The sequence below is a fragment of the Eurytemora carolleeae genome, unplaced genomic scaffold (genome assembly GCF_000591075.1).
Source record: "Eurytemora carolleeae unplaced genomic scaffold, Eaff_2.0 scaffold846, whole genome shotgun sequence".
In the NCBI taxonomy this organism is placed as follows: domain Eukaryota; kingdom Metazoa; phylum Arthropoda; class Copepoda; order Calanoida; family Temoridae; genus Eurytemora; species Eurytemora carolleeae.
Genome location: NW_019396740.1, coordinates 120251 through 146897, shown reverse-complemented (window position 1 = coordinate 146897; position 26647 = coordinate 120251). Strand labels below are relative to the sequence as shown.

At 32.8% G+C, this 26647-nt stretch overlaps 3 protein-coding genes and 1 long non-coding RNA gene across 4 annotated transcripts; all 4 read right to left on the bottom strand.

The window, feature by feature from the left end:
• Window positions 1-8: 8 nt before the first annotated feature.
• LOC111708002 (uncharacterized) lies at window positions 9-1678 on the bottom strand. The gene is made up of 3 exons (XR_002766567.1): window positions 1613-1678; window positions 1096-1184; window positions 9-276 (listed from the first exon to the last, which is right to left on the bottom strand). It is a non-coding gene; the product is annotated as an uncharacterized LOC111708002 (long non-coding RNA).
• On the bottom strand, window positions 1676-10368 carry LOC111708000 (uncharacterized). Its single transcript, XM_023481216.1, has 8 exons — window positions 10173-10368; window positions 9493-9578; window positions 7939-7989; window positions 7788-7826; window positions 7483-7519; window positions 4838-4917; window positions 3199-3288; window positions 1676-1811 (listed from the first exon to the last, which is right to left on the bottom strand). The coding sequence occupies exons 1-8, from the start codon at window positions 10239-10241 to the stop codon at window positions 1676-1678; spliced, it is 588 nt and encodes a 195-aa protein (XP_023336984.1). The 5' UTR covers window positions 10242-10368.
• On the bottom strand, window positions 5735-6960 carry LOC111708001 (uncharacterized). Its single transcript, XM_023481217.1, has 2 exons — window positions 6848-6960; window positions 5735-6647 (listed from the first exon to the last, which is right to left on the bottom strand). The coding sequence occupies exon 2, from the start codon at window positions 6508-6510 to the stop codon at window positions 6031-6033; it is 480 nt and encodes a 159-aa protein (XP_023336985.1). The 5' UTR covers window positions 6511-6647; window positions 6848-6960; the 3' UTR covers window positions 5735-6030.
• A 2265-nt stretch (window positions 10369-12633) lies between the features above and the next one.
• LOC111708016 (acyl-CoA synthetase family member 3, mitochondrial) lies at window positions 12634-26142 on the bottom strand. Its single transcript, XM_023481246.1, has 18 exons — window positions 26033-26142; window positions 25283-25352; window positions 24656-24678; window positions 24330-24374; window positions 23411-23564; window positions 21458-21539; window positions 20965-21090; window positions 20142-20177; window positions 19885-19969; window positions 19149-19246; window positions 18634-18740; window positions 16298-16377; window positions 15606-15717; window positions 14846-14938; window positions 14515-14611; window positions 13530-13583; window positions 13144-13209; window positions 12634-12753 (listed from the first exon to the last, which is right to left on the bottom strand). Exons 1-18 carry the CDS (start codon window positions 26103-26105, stop codon window positions 12649-12651), a joined length of 1506 nt encoding a protein of 501 aa, XP_023337014.1. The 5' UTR covers window positions 26106-26142; the 3' UTR covers window positions 12634-12648.
• Between the last annotated feature and the right edge of the window lie 505 nt (window positions 26143-26647).

Below are 26647 nucleotides of genomic sequence, written 5' to 3'. Positions count from 1 at the left end.
ATCAACAGTACCGTCCTCATTCATTAGAGACTTAACATAGGATTAGTTAATCTCCTGGTCTAATCTCAACCACAGCTCTTATATCAACAGTACCGTCCTCATTCATTAGAGACTTAAAATAGGATTAGTTTATCTCCTGGTCTAATCTCAACCACAGCTCTTATATCAACAGTACCGTCCTCATTCATTAGAGACTTAACATAGGATTAGTTAATCTCCTGGTCTAATCTCAACCACAGCTCTTATATCAACAGTACCGTCCTCATTCATTAGAGACTTAACATAGGATTAGTTAATATCCTGATCTAATCTTAACTAAACATAGGGTAAGTTAATCTCCTGGTCTAATAATCTAAGCTAAACAAAGGATTAGTTAATCTCATGGTCTAATTACAACTAAACATAGGATTAGTTAATCTCCTGATCTCATAATCTCAACTAAACAAAGGATTAGTTAATCTTCTGATCTAATCTCAACTAAACGAAGGATTAGTTAATCTCCTGGTCTAATCTCAATAAAACATAAGTAGTTAATATGCAGGTCTAATCTCATCTGAACATAGGATTTGTTAATCTCCTGATCTAATCTCATCTAAACATATGATTACTTAATCTCCTGGTCTAATCTCAACTAAAAATAGGATTTGTTAATCTCCTGATCTAATCTAAACGAAACATATGAGTGTTAATCTCCTGGTCTAATCTCAACTAAACATAGGATTGTTAATCCCCTTGTCTAATCTCAACAAAACATAGGATTAGTTAATCTCAAGGTCTAAGCGAAAACAACTGTTAAAAAATCAAGTTTCGCTAACTTGCTGCTTTAAATTGCATTAAACCTACTAAAAATTAAGAACATTTTTAGTTTCTTTTATGTGTTTTATGCGTTTTTATATTTTTAAAGGTCTTCTGGCGCCGTTAACATTTTCTAAAATATCTTCTGTTAACGTTGTTGATAAGATTGAGATCGCTAAGAAACTGGTGACCTCAAAATAGAACGGAAAATACGGTATAGTTCTTAGTTAAGAACAAGATAATATTTAAAATATCATCTATTACCCTTAAAATTTAAAAAAAGCACAAAACCTACTTTACCTTTGTATTGGAAAGGCACGAGTGCGACATAATTGCTGTTTTAGCGTACACACCATGTCCATGGGTGGCTAAACGGATACTATTCACGTCTAAAATACAATTTCAAATTAGAAATGATTTTAATGCAGTTTTTAGTGAGGTCAAAAATTAAAAATAATTCATAAACGAAGAATCAGTTTTAAAACAAATTCATAATTGCTTTTGGTTTTCAAAATTAAACAAATATACCCTACTAAATGTTGATTTTTTTTTAGAATTGGCGCATGAAAAAATTCAAATTTTTTTTCAGGACTTTTTTCCCCAATTTTGACCTTCCCTGGGGTCATGTGAGGTCCCACACACAATTTTTGCCCGTTCGGTTTAGCCGTTTAAACGTTTATTAGTTACAAAAACACCCAAAACACCCAAACATACAAAGTATATATGTTTTGTTTCGAAATTAAGACAATCGTTGTCAAACATCGTTTACATTTACAGGAAATTAGATTCCATTTATTATGATGGTTGAAAATATTACCAATAACTCCACTAACATGCTCAACCTCTTCATCAGTAAACGTGTCCCCTAACCCACAAATCTTTACCTGTGTCCCAGCATTCTCTGTAGTATACTCCAATCTCCGGGTCTACTCTTAGCAAGGATGAGTAATCTTAGAGCTGATATTGGCCAGTAGAGAACTCCTTCTTCCTTCAATTCTTCAACATCTATTTTTGACCTAAAAATGTTAAAAAAACTGATGGCGAAATTTAAGGTGACCTTTTATATTTATGGATAGAGGGGGATAAACCCCTTTTATTTATAGGGATAGAGGGGGATAGAACACTACAATTTAAGCTATGCATGGTCTTATAAGCGACGGCAGAGAAATCCGTGTGTATATCTCTAAAATGGTGTTCATATTTCCAGAAGACTTCATTCAGAGTGTACGCTAAACTCAACACAACTGACTTTACATAATTCTTGATATACTCGAACATTGGATGTAAGAATTAAGAAAATTTTAATGAAAATATCTATTTCCTGCGACTCCTACTAAGGAAATTAAAAAATTTTTATAGATAAAAAACTTACAGGCAAAGTAATCACAAATTACGTGCATTTTTGTAAATTAATAAGGATAACTAACCGTCATCCTTTATCAGGCAAAGATTCAAGGAATACCGTTGTAAATGGACACTTCATGTTAAAAATGAAATTTAACTTTAAATTACACCTTTAGTCCCTGCCAAGTTCGTATACAGAAATAAATCTGGTGGGGCAAATACGCGCGAAGCGCAAATTCCCCCACCCCCTACGACCTTCTAGGGGGGGGGGCAAAGTTTGAACCGTAAATTCAAAATACTTGGCTTCTTGGATATTTTAAAGGTACGCATACACTTTACAGTCCAATTAACATACGGCGCCATGACAAACTCCTGAAAGACAAACTCCTGAAAGACAAACTCCTGAAAGACAAACTCCTGAAAGACAAACTCCTGACGAGACAAACTCCTGACGAGACAAACTCCTGAAAATAAAAACTTCTGAAATACAAACTCCATAATATCAAATTTAAAAAAAATGTTTCACAATTTATATTTAATCTAGCCGCAGCGCTCGGCCCAAAAAGTGTCATAACTTAACCTAACCCATGGCCGCAGCGCTCGGCCCCCTAGCCTTTCCTAGCCGCAGCACTCGGCCCAGAAAGTGTCTTAACCTAACCTAACCCTAAATAATAAAAAATGAATAATAATAAATTTGCTGGTTATTCTGATCATTGTAGTACTTTGCTGGTTGAAGCATATTCAAATTACTAAAGATTGAGAATTTTTTCTAGGATATTTGCGGATTTTTTTGTCTTTCAGGAGTTTGTCTTTCAGGAGTTTGTCTGTCAGGAGTTTGTCATGGCACCTAACATACAAGGACTACTTCATATCTCCATCAAACAGAACTAGCAGAAAAAAAACAGGTTTTTAATACTCTTCACTCTTCAGTTTCAGATTTGAAAAGTGTGATAGCTTTGAGTTCTACCCTTTACAGGTCTAGGTGGGGGCACTACCCCCTTCCCCCCCTGTATACGCCCTTGGTCCCTGCAATGATGAATGATAAAAGATTTGATTTACCTATTTTCAGCGAGAAGAGAACATTCTATTCCATGATTAGGACCAGATTCACATTCTGTATTACAAACTGGCCAACCACAAGCAGAACATCTAGAGAAAACACAATTTTAAGGATCGCCACATCTTATTGGGATTGTGGTTGTGGTTTAATATTACCATTCTTCTATCAAATTATCGGCATATACACTGTAGTGTCGGGCATTTGAATTCGTAATTTTTTTGAGACTTTTAAGGTTTTTGGACTTAAAAAGGATCCACAAAAATTTGAGAAGTTTTACAAAGAAATTGAGTCTTTGGCGCAAACACAGGCTCTATAATCCCTTTATCGTTGCAACCCAATGTCGTAGACCTTAGATATGTCAAACTATAAATTCTGTTTGATCGAATAATATAGGTTTGAAATATCAAAGCTTTACACCATCAGGTTGTAAAGATAAAGGGATTTGAAAATTTTAGCTTGTGATAAAGACTCATTTTTTTTCTTTTCAAAACTGTTTATTCTAAACATTTTATTTCCTTGCATTTTAAACCCAGAGAGAATATATTTGCATAAAAAGACTAAAAAACGAACCAGATGAACCAGATGAACCTGGTGAACGAGATGAACGAGATGAAAGAGATGAACGATATGAACGAGTTGAACGAGATAAACGAGATGAACCAGATGAACCAGATGAACCAGATGAACCAGATGAAACAGGTGAACGAGATGAACAAGATAACAGAGATGAACCAGATGAACGAGATGAACCAGATGAACGAGATGAACCAGATGAACGAGATGAACCAGATGAACCAGATGAACCAGATGAAACCGATGAATCAGACGAACCGGATGAACGAGATGAACGAGATGAACGATCGTTTTTTGTCAGTTGTTAAGTTCGTTCTAGCAAATATCTTCTCCGCGGATTAAAATTGCACTTAGTGTAGAAAAGCAAATGTTTAGAAAAGAAAGTTTGGAAGTAAAACTTCTCAAAATTTTGTGCAAATCTTTTTAAAGTCCAAAAAACCTAAAATATCCATAAATACCAACGAGATCAAATGACCAATACAATATGCAGGGTGCCACGATGCCAATTTCTTATTATACTTTTAGTTCAGTTTTTTAAAAACTATCTTCGTTCAGTTTAAATTGAAAATGCTTCATTCTGTTCGTATGTTAGACTGGTAGTGTGTCTTATTAACATGGAACTGGACAATATACAGGGTTACCCACAAAGGATGAGACTTCCGAGACGACTGTACAGAATTTATAATGTCGTTTCCTTAAATTCATAACTCCCTGCAACTAATTAACGTCTGTCTATCTTTGTCAAAACATTAAAAAATCCATTAAAGTATTTATGTTAGCTATATAATTTTTAATTGTTATATAAGTTATTTGTAAGTATATATGTTAGCTGTAAGCTGACCAACTGGCTGACCAACCTGGCTGACATTTTTTTTAGGGAAACCATTGGTAACATAGGTTAAAACAATCTATTTTTTTTCTTTCCAAAATAGAATTTTTTCTGACAAAAATTTTTTTCTTTTGAAAATAATTTTTTTTCTTCAAAAATCTAAATTTGTTTTATTTAAAAATTCGAAATTTGTTTTCCAACGGGCAACACCGGGCAATTAAGCTAGTATTCATTACCTATTCTTATCTTCTATTGGTTTCATGCAGTCCAAGCAGTGATCTGCCTGAAGAGTATGGTTGGGCCCGCAAGCCAAAGCCTAAAAGTAAACTTCAGTGAAATTTTACCTTATACCAACCGGAAAAAATATAGTTAAGACTTTTTATAACCTAAATTTATTTTTACTTTGAAGATCCTGTTTTTTCGTTAAAACCGTTAGATACTTCAAAGCATTTCACATGGGCAATGCATTTTTCCAAATTTAAATCAAAAAGGTCAAAATCTAAATAGTGAGAGGAAGTTGAACTTTGTACGGGTAGTTGAACTTCTTCTCCTCTGCGACTACAGTGGTCCAGAAAAGTAGATTAACTAGCCATGACAGGTTTAACTACTTTCTCACTAATCATAACTTAGAGATTTGCAATTAATCTTTATTTAAGTAACTCTCCATTAGAAGTAGGAGGGTGCCCTTTATCTGAGCATTAATGATGAAGATGTCCTTGTTTTTCTCTCTGAAAACGTTTTGAAATCTGTTATTTTCCTTTAATGTCTCTTCAGCATAAATCCGCAAGTCACTATTTAAGAAATATACTATTGAAAATAATCCAGTTTTCTCTTGAAAAATATGAATATTTCTTTCACCCTTGATCAGAGAAAGGTTTAATAGGTGCCTTTGTGAAATGTACATTCAAATCTTTATGAAATATCTTCAACAGTAAGGCTGGGCACGTTCAGCCTTTTTCCAAGCCGTTTGTAAACGGTAGCCTATGTCAAAATCAGTCAATTTTTGGTACAGATAAGAGTGGTCGCTCATGTGGTGCCCAAGGACAGGTTTGTTAAACAAAATATTTTTAATTTTTATTTTTGACGAGCTGAAGGGTACCTGCTCGGGGCTTTAAGTTTAAAAAACGGCCGTTTTTTTGCGATTTTTACCATTTTTTAAAGCCTGAGCAGGGACCTTAGACAACAAGCAATCTTCATTTTTTTTCTTCCTCTGTTATCTACATAATGTATACTAACATATAAAAAACCACTCTTCTTGATATCTAAACCCTCTTATTAAAAATAAAATATTAAAAATGTAGATTTTCAAAAAAAAAACACGAAAATGGAAATTTTCAGGTTTGATCTTTTAGAAGATAACTCTTCAATAAATATAAAAAATTTCCATCAGTGATTAAAAAACAGAGTCATCAGGGTTGAGTCCTAACTTCTACTCAATAGCATCTTCAGCTATGCCCTTAAGAGCTGCAGCTTTATAGTCAGTCTTCTTTCGACCCTTACGGTTTCGTTTGTAGACATTGGAAAACAGAAAGTTGTCCTGCCGTTTTTCTTCTGATCTTGCTGTGTCAATCAGCTCTTGCACAAGCTTTATAGCTCTTTCAGTTGCATCATTTACTACTGCTATATTCTTGATGAAAGCAGTTAACTCACAGTAGAAATCATTGGTATTCAAGAACTCAGGAGGAAGTTTCATCCACTGGATCTCAGCCCTGTTATGTTTAAGCATGTCAAAGATCATCCATGACTGTCCTGTTATCAGGGGTGTCAGACTTGGGGGCTCTTTGTCAGAATAGTTAAGACTTAGAAGAACTTCTTTATTCACTACTTGCTTATCCAGAGGAAATTCCTCTGGACGAGGTAGAGAAAATAGCTTCTTGGTCATTTTCCCCTCTGTTAGGATATTCTTCATCAGCCAAAGCAAAAACAACTACTGCTGGATCCAGATACCAACTGGGTCGAAGTAAGAATGTTATTGTTGTTGATGCAGATTGCAGAGTCTAGGTTAAACTCCTTAAATCTGCTCATCTGCCAGAGAGCTTTAATATCCTGAAGTACATTCATTTGTGTGAAAAACTTATAAGGTTAAACAATTCTATGGATTAAATGTTCTAAACTTCAAATGAGAAATGATTTTGAACTAAAAAAAAATGAAATAATGATGAGTGCAAGGTAGATAGTTTATAATTTTTAAAAACCTTCAAGAGGAAGCTGTTTCTTATAATTAAAATTCTAAGTTAAATTTTTACCTGAGCTGGAGCTATGTTAGATATTTCAGCTCTCAAGAACCATTCTGCATAAAACAGACTGATAAATGTACCCATCTCTGTGACCTCTCTCTTCTCATCATTTGTTAAGCCAGGAACATGTCCGAGCAGGTACCCTTAAGCTCGTCAAAAATAAAAAATAAAAATATTTTGTTTAACAAACCTGTCCTTGGGCACCACATGAGCGACCACTCTTATCTGTACCAAAAGTTGACTGATTTTGACATAGGCTAGTAAACGGTCAGTCAAAATTTAAAAAAAAACTAATGTTCCGTTCGTCCACAGAATTTTCCGTTCTTTCTCATAGTTTCCTTTCGATAACGATCAAAATTGAACGGAAGATATTTTAGAGCCATTAATGTTATCATGTAAAACATGTAAAAATGCTAAAACTGCCGACTTTTTAACGGATTCTTCCATTAATTATCCAATATTTGTCGTTAGTTAGCGGACTCTCGTTAATTTTCAAAAACTTGCCGTTCGTTGAGAGACTCTTCCCTTATTTTCAAAAACTTGCCGTTTGTTAACAGATTCTTCCGTTAATTTTCAAAAACTTGCCGTTTAGTTAACGGAACGTTGCCAAGTGAGTCCAGTCCTTATTTAAGGTTAATAAATACCTGTTCCGTGAAAATCAATTCACCCTTCTCAATATCTCTAATAATCAGACCTTCATTATAAAAAAATAAGATTTTTTTCAATGTTTTAGATAGAGAATAATTTGAATTTTAATTGTTATTTATTTCGAAAAAGTGTGCGCCAGAACATTTCAACGTATAGTACTAAATAAGAATTTTACGATTTAGATTCAAATTTAAAAACATGTTTTTATAGCGAGGGTAACCTATATATATGGTTTTACTATGATCCTCCCCCTTTCCTCGAAATAAACATATTTGATTTCTTTATTTGAATTGAATGATTCCTAGCAGCAACAAGTAATCTACCAACTCCCTCCTTCTGTCTGAAAAATATTAAATCTTCATTTCTAATTCTTAAACTTATATGTATAGTAAAAAAAATGTGAATGTACAATGTTCGAAAGTGAAAGCTTCTGACATCGGCAACATTTTTACCTGACACTGAATGGCCAGGGTTCATCATGGTCTTCTGGTTGGTGCATCTCTCTATACAACAGAAAACAGTTGGTCATGGGACAAAATCATGTCTTTAAGTATTAATAAATCTTTTATTTACACTGTCAGATAAAAAAACATTAACATTTTCTTCGCAATGTTTAACGTTCCGAGAGTTTTACAAAATTCCGAATAGATTTTTTAAATGTACTTCTAGACATCTAAACTCTTTAATTTTTTTAAAAGTTATACCGGTTCATTTTTCTAATCAGCTAATGTCGATCAGATAGTATGTTGGACGCAATAAGTTTTCTCCCGGAGCCCGTAAATATTGCTTGTCAAAACCTAAATATTTGATCTATAGATTCAAACTTGATCCATTTTTGCGTGTTCTAGAGGTTGGATAAATTTAAAAAGAAAGGGTCCTTGGGGTTTTTTTAAGTTTTCATCTACGTTTCAGCAAACCAATTAATATCTTTTCTCCTGACCTCTTTAGAGCAAATGTTGTCCAAATCTTTGCCATTTTTCAAATTTTGCTTTTCAACTTTCAGCACCACAGCTGATGCCAAACTTATCAACCTTTAACAAATCATAAGCCTCGCGATTTGGTCTGAGAAACTTTTTGTGGATTTTTCCTGCTCAGACATTTCCTCTTTATCACTCTCCATTACACTTTTCCCGTTTTAGTCCACATGTAGACTGTTGCCTTGTCTATATTATTATCCTCTAATGTATTTTGGATCATGTCAGTGGTGTCAGCTTTGAATTTGGAAAGTTTTTTGCCCAAATTTGTTGTGTATTGAGCACCCCAAGTGTCTTCTTTCCCGGATTGGTATTGAAAACGTTCCTGTGTTAGCTCACTGCGATTTAATGGTCTCACGCTCTCAAGCAAAAATCGTTGAGAATTTTGCCAATTACTTCTAAAAGACCAAATCTACAAGAAGTGCTTTACAGTGCTAAAATGTACATGTAAATGGATACAGAAAAGCATAAGTGAGTTAGAGCGGTAAAATCTAAGCTTAGGGCGTTGCGACACTTCAAAGTCAGCCCTGTCTTAAAAATTGATGAGACTGTTTATAAGGAGCCTGAATCTGTTATAACGGAGCTAAACGCCCTCCGGGAAAATGCGAATTATATAGAAATATAAAGTTTTATGAATAAAATCCGTTCGGAGATGGATACAGTGAGCTTTTAAAAAAATTACAGAGCTGTGACATCTAGAAGTCTGAAGTACATTTAAAAAATGTTTAAGCAAAGCTTATTAAACATTATCTCGTTAGTTGTTGCTATATTACGAACTAAATATTGATGTTTTTGTAGAAAAAATTTCTCTTAAACTATGTGATCACATCATAAATTCAGTGTGAAATGAAAAAGAGAACGCAATATTTCTGAAAAGGGTCTAACTTTTTAAAAGAAATTCACAATAATTTTACAAAAAAAATCCGCAATTTTACGTTTAAAAGCTAAAATAAATAGCTATCGATACTATCACATGAATCATTAATGACCATTTTTGAACATTTCAAAACCGGGTTTAATGTTGTTATATGCCTATGCTGAGGTCCACAATATCTCATTTCAGGATAGAACTCATTAGTTTCCACCCCTGGTCCAAGGCACACCCAGCATCCAGCTACCTATGATATAACCTTCATTAGTTTCTACCCTAGGTCCTAGCACTTAGCAACCTACAAAACATGATCTTCATTAGGTTCCACTCAAGGTGCTAGCACCTAGCAACCTATACAACATAATCTTTATTAGTTTCTATCCCTAAGTCCTAGCACCGAGCAAACTACACAACATAACCTTTATTAGTTTCCACCCTAGGTCCTAGCACCAAGCCCCTTACAAAACATAATCTTCATTAGGTTCCACTCAAGGTCCTACCACCTAGCAACCTACACAACATATTCTTTATTAGTTTCTACTCTAAATCCTAGAATCCAGCTAACGACGATATAACCTTCATAAGTCTCAAGCCTATGTCCTATCACTTAGCAACCTACACAACATAATTTTCATCAGTTTCTACCCTAGGTCCCAGCATCTGGCAACCTACACGACATAATCTTCATAAGTTTCCACCCTTAAAAGTTCCCAGAATTCAATCAATATTAAAAATTTTAACTTTTTGGAAATCTTCAAAAAATAGTTCTTTACTTTATCTAGGCTAAAAGCTAGTGATTACACTCGAGTTTCTGTTTCCAATAAAAATAAAAGCTTTTCACCTCTGTTCCTGTATCCCATTTCTCCTCCTTGTGTTCTCCAATATTCTCCTCAATAATCTCAATCTTCATTCTTACAAACGTATTTAGTCTGAATCAAGGATAAGAGAGTAAATAGATATATGAACGAGTTACATTGTGTACAACTGGAGTACACAACCAATATCTATGTTCAGGGATGTTTAAGGGTCCTTAAAAAATAGACTAAATTCATTAAGGTTTTGTTCCGAAAGAGTATTTCTATAAAAATTGTAAAACTTAACCCCTAAATGGGTGTTATATTCTTCAAGTGGCTGTTAGATGGCAGTTAAAAACCTTTGTCAGAATGTAGCCCGTCATACCGGTACAACTATAGGCCTTATTAGCCTAGCATGTTAAAGCTGATAAGCAGTTTTATATCTAGTCTGTTAAAGCTGATTAGCAGTCTGTTTATATCTAGTCTGTGGTCTGAATCAATATTTTTATAGATTAAAGGGACTAAATGCTATTTTAAAGATACGTTTGAAAAACGCCCTTTACCCTAACTACCCCCCCACACACACAAATTTCCCTAGGAGAGGCTGATTTAGTTGGTGCACTGTCCCGTTTTGCCTCGTAAACCGTTAAGTGTACTGTACAGCTTCAAGGTCGGTCCTGTTTTAAGAAACCTAAAAGTGTAATCTCTATTTCGCTGTAAGTTAAGGAAAAGACAGCACCACATATCAATAATATTTTTATTCTAACTTCTACAACGCTAACTTTTTTCACGTTTGCAAAATATATTTATATTGTATAGATTATTGTAAATTGTAAGCATGTGTATAGTGTAGTAAACACATCACCTAGGAAGGGGAAAGATACTATTTCTAAATTCTAATCTGAGAAGTTAGAAAGCTTACACATGGGTAGGAAAAGAAAGGATATCTTGAAGTGTTGTGTACACTGTACATTGTACAAGGAATTTATTTCAGGATTAAAGGCACTGTTGACGTTATTTCAAATGACTTAGACGTAAACAGCCTGATTCAAATCGGTTCCCTTTAAACCCTTTCCTCAAATTATAAAAGTTCTATTATGGGTTTTGTACCAGGAACAAAGAAGATTATTTTTATTGCATTTAGTGTATTGTTACTTAAACAAATTTTAACAGGATACCATAACTTTTTCCAGTGAGGGTCCTGGAAATTAAGACATTAAATTTTGTTACATTTCTGAAATTAAATATCGGACATTGATTTACCTCTTGCTATACTGACAAAACATGACAAACAGGATTTTATATTACTTATAAAATACATGTTTATGTAAATATAAAGATGATCATAAAGGTCGAGAATTAATTTGATTAAGTTCAAATAAATGTGTTATATTTTGCGAGTACGGTCGAAAGTTCAACTAATTATTGCCATTCATAAATTCTGACCTCTGAATAAAATATCTGCTCACGATGAGTTTGGTATTTTTTCCATTTGATTGTATTCTGTGAGTAATTACTGAAAAATTTAGGTTCACAGTTCTCATCAGAATTCTCTTTGTAACATTTATTCCTTGAAACATAAAACATAAATATATATATTATTTTCATTGCAATATTAATTCCTTTAAATTTGAGATGAAAATGCGCAAATTATTTGACAGAAACTTGAAAAATATTTCACGTAGACAAATAAAAATAAATTAAACATTAATTATTTTTTATTTCTCTTGAACAAACACAGATTTGATAAGTTCCTTCTTATTTACTTTTCCCATAGCATTCCTTGGCATTTCCTCCAGGCTCCTGATTCCATAGAAATTTTTAAATATTTTTGGTGGATTCACAACCGTACCCCTTTAAACTTTATTTGAGTAATACTGAGAAATCTTTTTTTTCTATCTTGAAAAGAAATAAATCATGTCAGTTTCCAATGCTGCATACCTAAGCAATTTTTAATACAGAAACTGCAAATGAAAATCATCAAAATTGTCAGATAGAAAAACAAGTACATCTCATTCTTCAATATTCTGCTCAGACAAGGGGTTGAAAGGAGTATAATTCTGAATCTGGCAATCTTAGAATCAACTCCTAGAATTGAAACTATAACAACATCTAGTGTACCTGAGTTGTCAAAGTGAAAGCTGTTTACCTTTAAAACTACAACAACATCTAGTGTACCTGAGTTGTCAAAGTGTAAGCTGTTGACCTTGTGAAACTATAACAACATCTAGTGTATTTGAGTTGTCAAAGTGTAAGCTGTTGACCTTGTGAAACTATAACAACATCAAGTGTACCTGAGTTGTCAAAGTGTAAACTGTTCGACCTTGTGAAACTATAACAACATCTAGTGTACCTGAGTTGTCAAAGTGAAAGCTGTTTACCTTTAAAACTACAACTACATTTAGTGTACCTGAGTTGTCAAAGTGTAAGCTGTTTACCTTTAAAACTACAACAACATCTAGTGTACCTGAGTTGTTACAGTGTAAGCTGTTGTTCTTGTAAAACTATAACAACATCTAGTGTTTACCTAAGTTGTTGCAGTGTAAGCTGTTGACCTTGTGAAACTACAACAACAGCCCCAACCTTCTCCCCCCAGGTTGGGTCTGGAACTCCAACAACAGCAACATCCTAGGGTAATAGTTTTTACATATTTATCTCAATATTATTAAACAGATTTTGCGACCTCGTAATACCTCCAGATTTATATTACCGCAAGATGAAGAGAATCGAGGACAATAAAATGTTTTGACCAATTCTTGTTCGTTTTATTTTGTTGGAGACTTCATTTTTCAATTCTTTTAAACTGATCTTAAACTGAATCATAAAGGAATCGATAAAGTAATCTTTCTTATGAACCTGTACGACTTTGCAACCTATTAATGTTTTTTTGTTACTGCAAGCAAGAAAAACAAGCAGGCAATAAATCGTTTTGACTATTTTGTTAGTTTTCAAGACGTTTATACTTTTCTGCCATTGTTAAAAACTAGTTATTAGGAAGAGCAGAATGGTAATGTTAACCTGTATACGTGGATGAGTAAGCAAGATACGTTCTATATCAAGAGCAGATATTTTATATCCACCAGACTATCATGCAACAGATATTATTAAAAATAATCAAAATAAATTTTTTTGATAAGTTTTAGAACAAATACGTAGCAATACGTCAAGACCTTTAGGTCTGAATTAACCCTCATTTTGAAAGAAATTATATGTCTAATTGATAATTATGAACCTTGTACGAGCTTAAAAATAAATCTGTGTATTGTATGTGACTGCTTTCAGAATTGTCTTTATTTTCAATTTAATATTACATGTATTTCGTTCTCATAAAAGCAGGGAAATTTTATAAATTGTTTCTATTTCGAAGATATTTTTGCTAAGACATTTATAAATTAAATCAATTCCTTAATGATATCAACACTGGTTCTTCCAAGGATTCTGAATACACCGTTCTCAACCTGAAAAAGTACTTATATGACCTGCAGACCGGCATGGCTGGTACGGTCAACCTTTATGACCTTCGCCTTAAGCGGCCATTCGGGGTGGTCAGTTTGGTTGACCGGCCCTGTTGGCAGCTCCCTTGAGGACCCAGAGAGAAGAGAGGGTGTTAAACCCTCTTCTGAATGATAGACATAGAGAATGGGAGGAGGGTGGGCGGCTGTATTTCTCAGATACCACGAGGATAATGGCGCCACAATGTGTGTAAATCTTTGCGCAGTGTTACTGCGTGTCATTCTCTACTTTATATTCTCGTTATTTGTTGATTGTTGATGGAAGACGACAACCAAGACTGCTTTCTCACATTTGTTAACACTGTTCAACGTAATCATTTATATGATCAAAAGCGAATGAGTAAGTTTTAAAAATTGATTATTTTCAATTGTGGATTTTAAAAAAAAGTAACTTGCGGATTTATGCTACTGAAACAATGCAGGAAATTGCCAAACCATTATTAAACACGAGCTAGCTTTAAAGAGTACTGTTGTAAATCTGACATGCCCCTTTAATTATTCAATTATTATAATAATAATCATAATAATAATTATGATTTATAATCTATAATTGCTAATTGATAATTGATAACTGATAATTGATAACTGATAATTGATAACTGATAATTGATAACTGATAATTGATACCTGATAATTGATAATTGAAAATTGATAATTGATACCTGATAATTGATAATTGATAATTGATAATTGATAATGGATAATGGATAATACATAATTGATAATTGATAATTGGTAATTGATAATTGATAATTGATAATTGATTCCTGATAAATGATAATTGACAATCGATAATTGATACCTGATAATTGAAATTGATAATTGACAATTGGTAATTGATACCTGACAATTGACAATTGATACTAATAATAATTACCTTACATGTATCCCCTGTCTTAAACCATCCTGACTCTGTAAATTCCTTCTTTGTTGCTTCCGGTTTGTTTAGGTACTCTTGGAATACATTAGGACCCCTTAAATATCAATATTCGGACCCCTTAAACATCAATATTAGGACCCCTAAATATCAATATTCGGACTCCTTTAATATCAATATTCTTACCCCTTGAATATCAATATTTGGGCCCATTAAATATCAATTTTTGAACATACAACAAAATTCGCAAACCTTGCTGACAGCAGCAGTAAGAATTCGCGAACTTCGAGATTCGAAAATTTAGTTGGAAGCCCTAAAGTTGTTTTAAGACCTGATCAGCAGTTCCCCTGGTTCACTGTTCTCTGATGAAACAAACCCATGTTCTCCTTCAACCAGGACCTTCTCATTTCCATTTTTATCCCAGCTGACACATAAATAATGTTGAAAATTTAATCTATATCATTTCCTTATCTCTGTTGGTTAATAAAATCAAAAGCTGTAATGTTGTTTTCAAAAATCAAATTTAACTGTATTTTCCTATTTTTTAACTTTTGAAAAAATAACTTTTTTTTTAGAGAAAAGAACAACAAAAATAGAGAATTAAAAGTCATTCTATTAATAGTCCCTCCCTCCCTCTCCCAAAGGTTAAAAAAATAATTATTTAAATACTAATTGAGCTAATTACTCCTGATGACCAACCACCTAATGACCTAACTAGTAACTATATGAGCTAATGTTAAATACTAATTGAGCTAATTACCCCTGATGACCAACCACCTAATGAGCTAGTGACTATATGAGCTAACGCCAACGCTATAAAGACTCCCAAATAACTCAACTATCAAATTAAATCAAGCCCAAGCAAGGGAACCCAAGGTGGAACCCAAAGACTGAATTCATGGCGCTTAGCACCAAAGTGCAGATAGCTGCCATGAGTCCAAGCTGAAAACCCTAGACAAAACAAGTTACCTTACTCTATAAGCTGATAACTCCCAACTAATCTAACTATTTGACCTGATTCTCCTGGAAGAGGACTCCCAACTAACCTAACTATTTGACCTGACACTCTTGGAAGAGTACTCCCAACTAACCTAACTATTCGAGCTGATACTCCTGGAAGAGGACTCCCAACGGCTCCAGGAACTCGAACTCCATCAAGAGGATTGGAGAGCGCCATGCCAATTTCAGTCATTCCATACCTTTCTACAGTTAACACGGTTTGAAATATTTAAAGGGGGTGTTCGCGAAGAATTAAAAGGGTTATAGGGTTACAGCGAAAAATGAGCGCTTTTGATCGCTACTAATCTTAATTCTATCTGTTGCGTCTATAAGGAGAAAATTGTTAAAAACGACTTAAAGTGAAGAATATATCGTCCATACAAATTCGGAAAGTTGCAACATTCAAGTTGGATCGTAAAATAATCAATTCCAAACAAATCATTCAGATATTACAAATATTAGTCATCGATTATTTTTCAACGCACTCATATATACTTAATGTTAATATTTCACAATATTTTTGATTTGGTTTTTTAAATTAATATTTCGCTGGCGATGGGTTTTCGAACATTCCTGGAAAATATTAAAATGTTGTCTTCATTATCAAAAATCCTGGAAATAGGATTAAATATTTTCAAAAGTAACTCTCAGTTCATGAAAAGGCTGCTTCAATCTCTTGTATTTGAAAGGTAGAAGATACTAATAAATTTAGTCTTTAGTAAAATATTTTTAACAACAGAATGCAATCCAGAAATTATGAAAATAATAATGACTTGTTAATTACCAAGAAGTGTGTGTCCAGTTATTTCCTTCCATCTCTCAAGGACTGGTGTAGGTAGAGCTGCAGAACCACTTACCATCAACCTTATCAAAACAAAATAGAAATATATTTAAATTAACTGCAAAATAATTGTTCTTTCAAGAATTCTGACAAATGTAAGTAATAGTTTAAGACCATAAAAACTATAGATCTAAAAGGGAACCCAATATGGAACCCCCAGTCCAACTTCAGGGTGCGGTGCCAAATAGTGCAGATGTGGCCTGGATTCTAACCTGGTTAGAGCACATAATATTGTATTGGATATAGTTTACATTTGTGATTGAAAATAAAATTTTCCTCATGGTACCTTGAAGTAATTTCTTAAAGGGACCCGGAGCTATGTAAGGTAGTTTAAGCTGATTATGCAGTGTTGTGAACAAATTCTTTAGGATTCATTTGAGACATATAAAACGTTTCCACGATGAATAATTACTGAGTGCGTAGTCGACGTTCAAAATCATGAATTTGGGTGGGTACGTTTTCAGAGACGGTTTTTTTTAATATTAAATAATGACGGTGAAAAATAAAGTAAATATTATACAGTAAACTTATTAGATGTTTAGGAACATATTTCTCAAAAGAAATTTGTCAATAAATCAATGTTAGAATCAATTAATTCGTTTTCATCATTACATTGAATTTCTTATTTTATATGAACCTATTCGCAGATTTCTACAAATTCTTCAAATGTCGTCATTTCAATAAAAATTCCAGAAAATCTGCAGAAAATATTTGTGAATAATCAGAGATTATAGAAACTAATAATTGAATAAAAATACTTATTTTCGATGATAAGAATAATTTTTATTTTCTCAACCTGTTCCTAAACAATTGATAAGTTTACTGTAGAAAATACTGAAAACGTATCCACTCAAAAGAACAATTTTGAATGTCGACTTTGCGCTCAAATCCAGGATTTACAGACCTTTAAAAAGTTTTTTATGTCTCAAATGAACCCTAAAGAATTTGTCCACAACACTGCATCCTCAGTTCAACTACCTTTACATAACTGGTCTGTCCCTTTAAGTAAGGAAATAGTACAAATAAGTATAACTAATACATTCCAATTAAACAGCTGCGTCAATTGGTCTTATCTTAAGTCCTCTATTTTTGTTCTGTTTCAGGGCATCTACGCTCTAAATGTTTACTGTAATATTGAAAATGTTTAAGTCGAATATTCCAGGAGTGTCAGCATGAATAGTTAGGTTAGTTGGGANTGGTAGGAGAATCAGGTCAGTTGGGAAATTTACCTTATCTATAAAAAGATAAGCTATGTTTAGTATGATATCAATGCCTAAGTTTTTCTTCAGTTCAACATTATCAGATTTATCCAGTATATTTTGAGTCTTACTTGGGTTGTCAGAGGCAACATTGAAAGGTTAATTTTAGAATTTTTACACAATGTCTCATTTTGAGAATATACTAGATGATAACCTAATATATTTGCTTAAGGTAATGTGCTGAATATAATAGATATAAAAATAAAATATAAGATTGTTACCAATACTTTAGCACTTGAGTATGAATGATAAGTGTGTACGGAGAGCAACATGCACAACCTTTTTAAGATGGATTGATCAGTTAGAAAACACCTTTCAAGGTTTGGCGGTAAGTCCACCTGATCAGCTGAAAAGAATAGCAGACGAGTTTAAAATTATTCAAATTAATAGTATTTATTAATGAATTTAATAACAAAAGAAATCGTTCATCAATTTCTATTTAATCTCTGCACAAAAACTATTCATTCTCTACACAAAATATAAATGTATTTTTATTAGAGTTGGTAATACTTTCTTTGGATACTTCTGAATATGTGGTTAGGGATGTAAACGTTTTCATTTTTTTTTAAAAACCATCGTTTCGTTATGAAAACGACGACGAAAAAGCGAAAACGAAATGATCGTTTTTAAAAGATTTATCCAGAACTTTTTACAGGAAGTTGTTTTGAGGCAGAAGTAAAAAGTTTTCCAATTCAATCTTTATCAATCTTTTAATTCTGTAGACTGTCCTAAACACCCTTGATATCCTTGATATGCCAGGGGTTAATAAATAGAAAACATATTTCACTGAAAAGAAATGGAATCAGAAATAATTGAAAAAGAATAAGAAATAAGAGAAAGAGTTAATGCTCTATCAAATACTCACTGAAAAGAAATGGAATCAGAAATAATTGAAAAAGAATAAGAAATAAGAGAAAGAGTTAATGCTCTATCAAATACNCTACCTAATACCCTTGCATGCATTAGTAACTGTAGAACTGGACATGTTTGTTTTATCGAAATATTCAATCCAGTACATACCTAATACCCTTGCATGCATTGGTAACTGTAGAGCTGGACATGTTTGTTTTATCGAAATATTCAATCAGCTTGGCGTAGATGGTTGGAACAGCCATAAAAATATTAACCTAAAAATATTAACCTAAAAATATTAACCTAAAAATATTAACCTAAAAATATTAACCTAAAAATATTAACCTAAAAATAAGGTCTGTTTGTGTAATTTTACCTAAGGGTGACTAATGAAATGTTCAATTCACAATGGTATCTTTTAGCTTTTTTATCTGACAGTGTTGAATTTTGATAATTTCTTGATGAAATGAAAGTGAATTACGCGTTTCTCTAGCAGATAGAAAGGGAGGAAATAATCAGAATTAAGAACTCTTCAAGATAAAAAAAACGACAATATCTTCAAAATTATTGATCATATAAAGGTTTAAAGGGTACTGTTGAGAATTGGGCTTTGCTCGCTTAAAATTTGAGGTTACTTGAAATTACGTCTTCTTTCTCATTAAACTTAAATTGCCAATACAAACCTCATTGTTGACAAGAGCCGACCACACCCTTGCAGCATCAAAACCAGGAAGCATCTGAATACTGGCTCCAACATTTAGTGGACATAACAGACAATTCACTTAACATTTTTAAACAAATTAAAAAGCATTCTTGAGGATCTACCAGGTTCCCCAATCAAAATTTGAGGCAAATCAACCAAGGGCTTCATGAGTTATGATCTAACCTACAAACAAATATGGACAAACAGATAAATAGAGATTACTGCTTCAAATATAGAAAATTCTGAAATTTTCATCCAGAGGTTAGAACTTTTAGTTGGGATGGTGCTTGCAAAGACTAACTCGATATTTATCACAGAAACTCTTGAATTCAAGATATTACACATATTTATACTGTATAAATCTCTGACATAGTAATTTTGATCTGTTTAAACATGTTTTGAATCCTAATATCTGATTACATCAGATTAACATCTCACTTTATCGGTTTTATCTACGGATTGACTTAATCCATTAAACCGAAAAGAAAAAAATGGTTTTTGAAAAAATCAACCATAGATCACTGATATCTAGACAACTTCAATGGTTTTTCACTAAATTAGACAGCCTTGACTTTAAAGCGTCGCGTCGCAACAGCTTAGGCTTTGCATTTACGTAACAGTAAGGTTTCTAGCTTAAGTTTAAAAAGGAGTATTGGCAAAATACTGCTTGAGAGCGTGCACATCTTGGTTCGCAGTGAGATAAATATTTGTTTCACCTATTCCATGAGTATGATGTAAGGGTAGAACATGCAAGATCTTGTCACTTTCAACCCATCTCCACGAAGAAATAAGACAATTGGCCTTAGAAAAAAATAGATGACACTTATTATTATCAATATCATTGATATTTCCGTAAAAAAAGTTTAATAAGAAGTTAAAACAAAATAAAATCATTCTTTAGATAAAAAAACAGGTTAAAGAGGTTTAAAACGTAGTTTCTTTTCGCTGTTTTATGCTTGAAAAATATCATTACCTGACTCTCCAGGTTTCCATGGCTTAGCACTACACCCTAATTTTTTAACTCATTAGTGATAATTATTAAATTTCAAACCTTTTAACTATTTTCTCCCAAAATCCAAACTTAAACTTTGAGAAACCGATAACCCATAAAGATTATAAAGCTGAAAAACGACGCTGGCACTGATGGGTTAGCGGTTTAACCATAAGAGCTAGCTTTACTGCAAACTGAGAGTAAAATATACATATATTTCAACTACGAAGCTTTGTCAGGATGAAGCTTTGTCAGGATACGTTGCCATAACTTCATGGGAACTTAGATCGACGGGAGCTTTAAAAGTGTTTGAGACAAGTCGACTTTAAAGTGGAGCCAGACATCACCCATTGATTTGACTTTACCAACCTTTTTATATAGCCATAAATAAGAAGATTTGAGAAACAGAGCGCTAGTTTCTAGGTTAAGTAGAAAAGGAGTATTTGGCCAAATCTTTATAGATTTTCCCAACGTGCAAATTTCAGTTTTCAGTGATTGGGAGAAAAAAAATTGGGAATAATTGTTTGTAACATCTCACAGCTTAAGCCTCAATAGGTTTCACCTCAAATACCAAAAAATGGCTTTAACCCCTAACTAAGTACATGTATGGAGGTTACTTATCCATTGAAACTCTGATTTTGTTGCTACTTTTTGAGAGTAAGGTCCATTTTTTTTGGGGGGTCAAAATGGCGAAAATTTGACGCTTTTAAAATCACCATTATTACAATTTCTCAATAGTAATCCCTTCAGGCTAACTTTTGAAAATACATTTATTTTAACCACTGTTCGATCTAGGAAATTGTACCTTTGGAGGCCCTGTTGTGCCACTTGTATACAGTATCATTGCAGGAGAGGAAGAGAAAAGTTTAACTGGGGCAGGGGCAGGGAGAACATCTGATTTCGTCTCATTTGTGGAAAAATATTCAATCACCTAGGAAATAGATCATTTTTTATCCAGTGATTATTTTGAAGTGTAAAATTCAAATTATTTATAAATAAAAGAAAATAATTATATTCGTAACTCGTGAAATATATTTATTTAACCTATACATTTGTTTAAACAACCATATTCAGAAAAGATTCAGCCAGCCATAAAACATTAACAAACCAAGAAGGATGTGTTATAAAAACTTTTTACCCCCCCCCCCCCCCCGCCATGGCAATCATGCTATTTTTGCCTTCACACCACATACTTCAAAAATCAAAAGAGAATGTGACAAGTTTCTTTGGAAACTCCCCCCAAAAAATACAAAAATGTTAGCTTAAATCTTAAACATGATAAAGTTTGCATGATTTACTTTGTTTTCTAGTGGATACAGTTTTTCTGCCAGATCTGGAGTAGCAAGGGTAATCACTGACCCACTGTCTTCAACATAATACCTTTAACAGAAAGAAGTTACTTCATCAAGGTTGTATAAAATTCCTTATTATTTAAACCCATTAAGGTGTAATTTCAAGTTTCAAGTTTTTAATCTTTGTGACAGAAACAATCTCAAGAACTGACGAGGGTCAACCCAGACCGAAATATATTTTCAATAAATGTGGAACTAACATCTACTTTTTTTACTCTACAGAGATTTGGTTCATCACCATCACCGAATTTTAAAGTGACACTCCGATTCTCAACGATATTCTATAAACCTTTAGATGATCAAGGATGAATGAAATATCACATAACACATGTTACTTAGTTTTAAAGGCTAACATTGTTACTCTAAAAATGGAGAAGAAATGATACAGTTTAGACTTGTAATAAAACTCGTACATAAATGAATCTTTTATTTTGTATATAAATTTATGTTCGTAATAACATTATCTCAATGTACTCTACCTACGTTCATTAATTTCTGAATGAACCTATCGGTCCATATTATTAACATGTACTATAAATCCCAAAATACCCAAAATATAAATTAGACACGTATTATTTTTCATGTAGAGAGCATATAGTCAGAGAGCGAGTTGTACCTATACGATACATACTAAGAATACAGAGAGTGTTGTATCTGGATTGATACAGACTGAAGTATTATTTGAGAAAATTGAGTTCTAGAGCGAGTTGTATCTGAACAATACAGACTAAGAATACAGAGAGTGTTGTATCTGGATTGTTACAGACTTAAGTATTATTGGAGAATATAGAGTTCGAGAGCGGGTTGTATCTGGATTGATATAACCTTAAAAGAACTATTGGAGGTGCAGACTTTCTAAAAGTTTGAAAAAAATCCAAATAAGTAGATTTTTTTTTTATTAAAAGATAAACTTGGCCGTGTTACTAATCCCAAAAATATGGAATTCAGAAGTGTTTTGAAATAGGAAACAATCCAATTAAACTAAAAAGAAGGAATTGAGGTTGGAACTTTTGTTTGGAACTTTTGTTTGAAAATATTGCTAATCCACAACGTTTTAAATCGTTATTCACAATAATAATAATCTCTAAAAAACAGCTGACTCGTATTTTTCGTGACGTTTAATTAAACGGACCTTCAAAAAATATCCTAAATTAAGTCTTATTGCTGTTGTGCCACAGAAATTGATCAGTGTCTACAGACCAATTTCACTTTATAAGGAATTTAAAAAGTTCTTAGTAAAACTCTTTGTTTTGTAACAGCCTCAACTAGGCAGTTGCCCAAGGAAGTTACGTGCGCTTGCTGCGTTGAATTACAAGAAAGAGAGAGATTAGTATATATTTTAGGGATTTGCCATTCTCTGTTGAGCGCAAAGGCCCAGCAAAACTCCAAAACAGAGAGAGGGGGACCGAATTTTGTAGATCCAGAAAAATAATTAAATTAGTATTTATTTAGGGTTAGGTTAGGTTAAGACACTTTCTGGGCCAAGCACTGCGGCTAGGACAGGCTAGGGGGCCGAGCGCTGCGGCCACTTGTCTTACATTTAAGACCCAACCAGCTGCCAGTCTCTACGCAGGCATCCCACAGATATTACAAAATTCAATCCTCCTCTCTCCGCCCTGGAACTCCATGGGGCACCCGCGCACAACAGAATATGGCAAATGCTTATATTTTAGAGTTAGGGCAGTTTAAGAAACTTTATGGGCCGAGCACTGCGTCTAGAACAGGCTGGGGGGCCGAGTGCAGCGGCTAGAACAGGCTCTATCTTTGTCTTGTAATTCAACGCGGCATTCGCGCGTAACTTCCTTTGGCTTCTGCCCATCAAATACGCTAAATTATTACTTTAATGTCGTCTTTCTATTTAACAGTTTTCTGATTCTTTCTTACTGTATGTAAATATACCTAAGTGAGGGTAAAGGATGAGATTTACAAAGTGGAACAGCAACCCCTCCGGCCATCCATATTGCCCACTGTGCAACTATATATTCTGACGAGTTCGGGGACAGAAATGTGATTTTAGATCCAGGACCTGGAACTTCCTTCTCTATAGTTTCAGCTGAAAAAAAAAATTTACATTAAATCCATCAAAATTACATCCAGAAATTTAGTTTATTCACATTATTAAAGAGCCAATGCTGGAGTTTCAAGTGACCTTCATTTAAAAATAAGACGCTTAGTATCCTGAATACCTTTTTCTGATCAATGATAAGAAAATGTCGTAATTAAGTGTTTAATTCTGATAATTTCTACTATTATTTTTGATTCTTTTCTAGTGAAAGCACAATTAAAAACAATCAGTTTTCAAAAAGAAAAGTATGTTTTTCTTATTCATACCGATCAAACTAAGCTATGAAGGGTACCAATGTAAATCAGACATGCACTTGAATCTACGTCACAAGTCGACCCTTTCTCTCAAAATTTAGAGGAAATAAAATTATTTATCTTTTCAAATTCTTCTTTTAAATATATTCGCTCCACACTGCCACAGAGATCCAGACATAAAAAGTTACAAAAGTTTTCAAGACCGGATCGACTTAAAAGTGTCGCAACGTCTTGGCTTTTGATTTTACTTCACTTACTCGAACTTAAACTTTTTTTGTACTTCTAGACATGTGCAATGTACATTTCAAAACTCCAAAGCACTTGTTTTTAACTTCAGTTTTTAAGAAGTAATTGGCAAAATGCTGTTTAATGTTTGCGTGAGAACTTCCAACTTTTGGACCACTGTGCTGTGACTCAATTATCAGTACTTTCTGAAAATCCCTAGAACTTGCAATTTTGAAATTTTGAAAAGAAAAAATGTCATAAAAGGATGGTTTACCTAACTTCTTTGCTCTTCCATATAGGTTGTTGTAACTGTAAGATCCTGTTGGTAAAAAATACAAAATACAAAACTTATCAAACCCCTTTGCATTTATACAATGATCTTCCCCCCTCCTATAGCGCAAAATAGTTTTATTATGGCTGAATTATAAAATTGGGGGAACATACATTTTTATTTGAAACAAAATATAAAAAGAGATAAAACTTGCGTTACAAGTCTCGTTTTAATTGTTTACTTGTTCAAAGCTTCGAAAATCGTCCCTGCAAATCTTGAAAAGTTACCCTGAGAATTAATATCATAATGATTTTAAGTTTTGCATTTCCCTGATTCATCAATAATGGCAACCCTGAAATAAAAGAAATTATAATGAACTACAATCTAGATCAAATACAAGCTGCTTAATAGATGTTTCTCAATTGACCATTCCAATCTTGGGAATATAAAAAATATTATAAATAGGGATAAAATAAAATAAAAACAGAGACAAATCCATTTTTAAATATTATTCAATGCTATTATATGTAATTCTTAAAATTAATTTATACAAATCCAAGAAATTCATAAAACTTGTTAAATTAAATTATGTATGTAACAGAAGAGAAACTAAATATGGATATGGAGGAAAAAAACTCAAGATAAGACAAAAAAGTGTTGCCCCGAGTAAAGATAGATTTTATTGCTGAAATTTGAGATTCCGCAGGCAAAGCCGGGCACTTCAGGGATGATTTATGGATGGATAGAATTTTAAAAGTTTGCCTCCAAAACATTTCTATTTTAGTTAAATTTTTGAAAATCAACCAAAAAATATTAATAATAAATTCAGGTTTTAAAATATATAAAAATGAAAATGCTTACAGAAAGAGCCACAATAAAAAGTTAAAAGTTAAAATGGCACTAAGCGCCCGAAAAGATTAGTGTCATAAAATCTATGTTGAATCTATTTTAAATACCTGTCTCCAAAGTGGAGTGCTTTAGAGTATACGGGGGTAACAACAGCAGTGCCCCCCACACTTCTTAAACCTGCAGAGGACATTATTATTATTATCATTATCAAAGGGATTGTTGACATTATTTCATGTATTCGTCCCTCCATTTATAGAATTATACTTGTCAGATTTACGATGGTATCTTTTTAAAATTATGAAGATTCTCTTATTTTTCTACTTAAAATTGGTAAAATTGAATTGCAGTTCCTCTTAAACAGTGAATTTTGGATTTTTACATCTGTAAAACGGCGATATCTTCCTCATTGTTACTAAAGTAAAGGCTTACGCACACATTTGATGTCATAGTTTGGATTTTTAAAATTGTTAAAGGTTTACTAACAATATTAATTCAGGTTTCGGGCAATCATATCAAAATCTTGTAACAACTAGTAAATATATGCATTACAAATCATCCAGAAGTTGGCCCATTGTAAATCATGTCGTCAACTCTTTCATGTAGCAATCTTAGTTTTAGTAAACACAAAAACAAACATAATATTTTCTAGATTTTCTTGAATGACGCTTAAAATTGTAAAATTATAATATTTGAAAATGCACCAAAATAAAAAAGAAACTCCGCAGAGTTATCAGTTTTAAAAGTTACGAAGAAAAAATGGTGGTTAAGAATCACCAGATAAGCTAAAAAAGCCTAGTTACAGCTAAAATAAATATTTCATAAAGATTTAGAATTAGGATTTGAAGGTTTCTTATAACCTGTGTGAGAACTTCGCCTGAGAACACTTTTCGATTTGATTATTATTTGTAATAATAGTTTTCTTTCAATCATTGTATCTGAAAAAATATGATTTTTGTTAAAAAAAACATTTACTCAACAATATTTATTGTAAAAATAATACACTTCGAAAAATGTATGGCGCAGAATTTCTTCTGGAAAGTTATTTTAAGCCTGTTGATGATGTTAATGTTGAATATTCCTGAAATTTAAAAATGAAAATTAAAGTTAATTTATTAAATAATTTTTAGAAACTGGGAATTTCAAAAAATAAAAAATAGAAAGTCCGAAATAGAATTAAAAATTAATTTAAATTAAATTTAAGTTCAATTATTTATGAACAATTTAAGAAAAATCTAAGTTAGTTTATCTAAAAACCTTTGCTAAATGAGTTTCTTTAAACTTAAATATGCAATTGTTTTAGGAAATTTTTAGATTAAGATGATAAGAAGAATGTTAGTTGCCATTTTATTTTATTTTCTATTTACAAAAATGGCAAGATTATGGGTAATGCAGAATGCTATCTTCGCTCTCTCTCTCTCTGCCTCTCTTCCCCTCCCATTATACATCGAATACTTTAAATAAATTCAAACCAT

Coding starts and splice junctions, on each gene's coding strand:
- LOC111708001 (XM_023481217.1), bottom strand. CDS start 6,510: ATGAAGAATATCCTAACAGAGGGGAAAATGACCAAGAAGCTATTTTCT.
- LOC111708000 (XM_023481216.1), bottom strand. CDS start 10,241: ATGAAGATTGAGATTATTGAGGAGAATATTGGAGAACACAAGGAGGAG. Junction 9,579..10,172: donor AATGGGATACAGGAACAGAG/GTGAAAAGCTTT, acceptor GTTATATCATAG/GTAGCTGGATGCTGGGTGTG. Junction 7,990..9,492: donor TATTGTGGACCTCAGCATAG/GCATATAACAAC, acceptor TCTGTTGTATAG/AGAGATGCACCAACCAGAAG.
- LOC111708016 (XM_023481246.1), bottom strand. CDS start 26,105: ATGATTGAAAGAAAACTATTATTACAAATAATAATCAAATCGAAAAGT. Junction 21,540..23,410: donor CATCCTTTACCCTCACTTAG/GTATATTTACAT, acceptor TTTCTGTTAAAG/GTATTATGTTGAAGACAGTG. Junction 21,091..21,457: donor TGTATCCACTAGAAAACAAA/GTAAATCATGCA, acceptor TCTATTTCCTAG/GTGATTGAATATTTTTCCAC.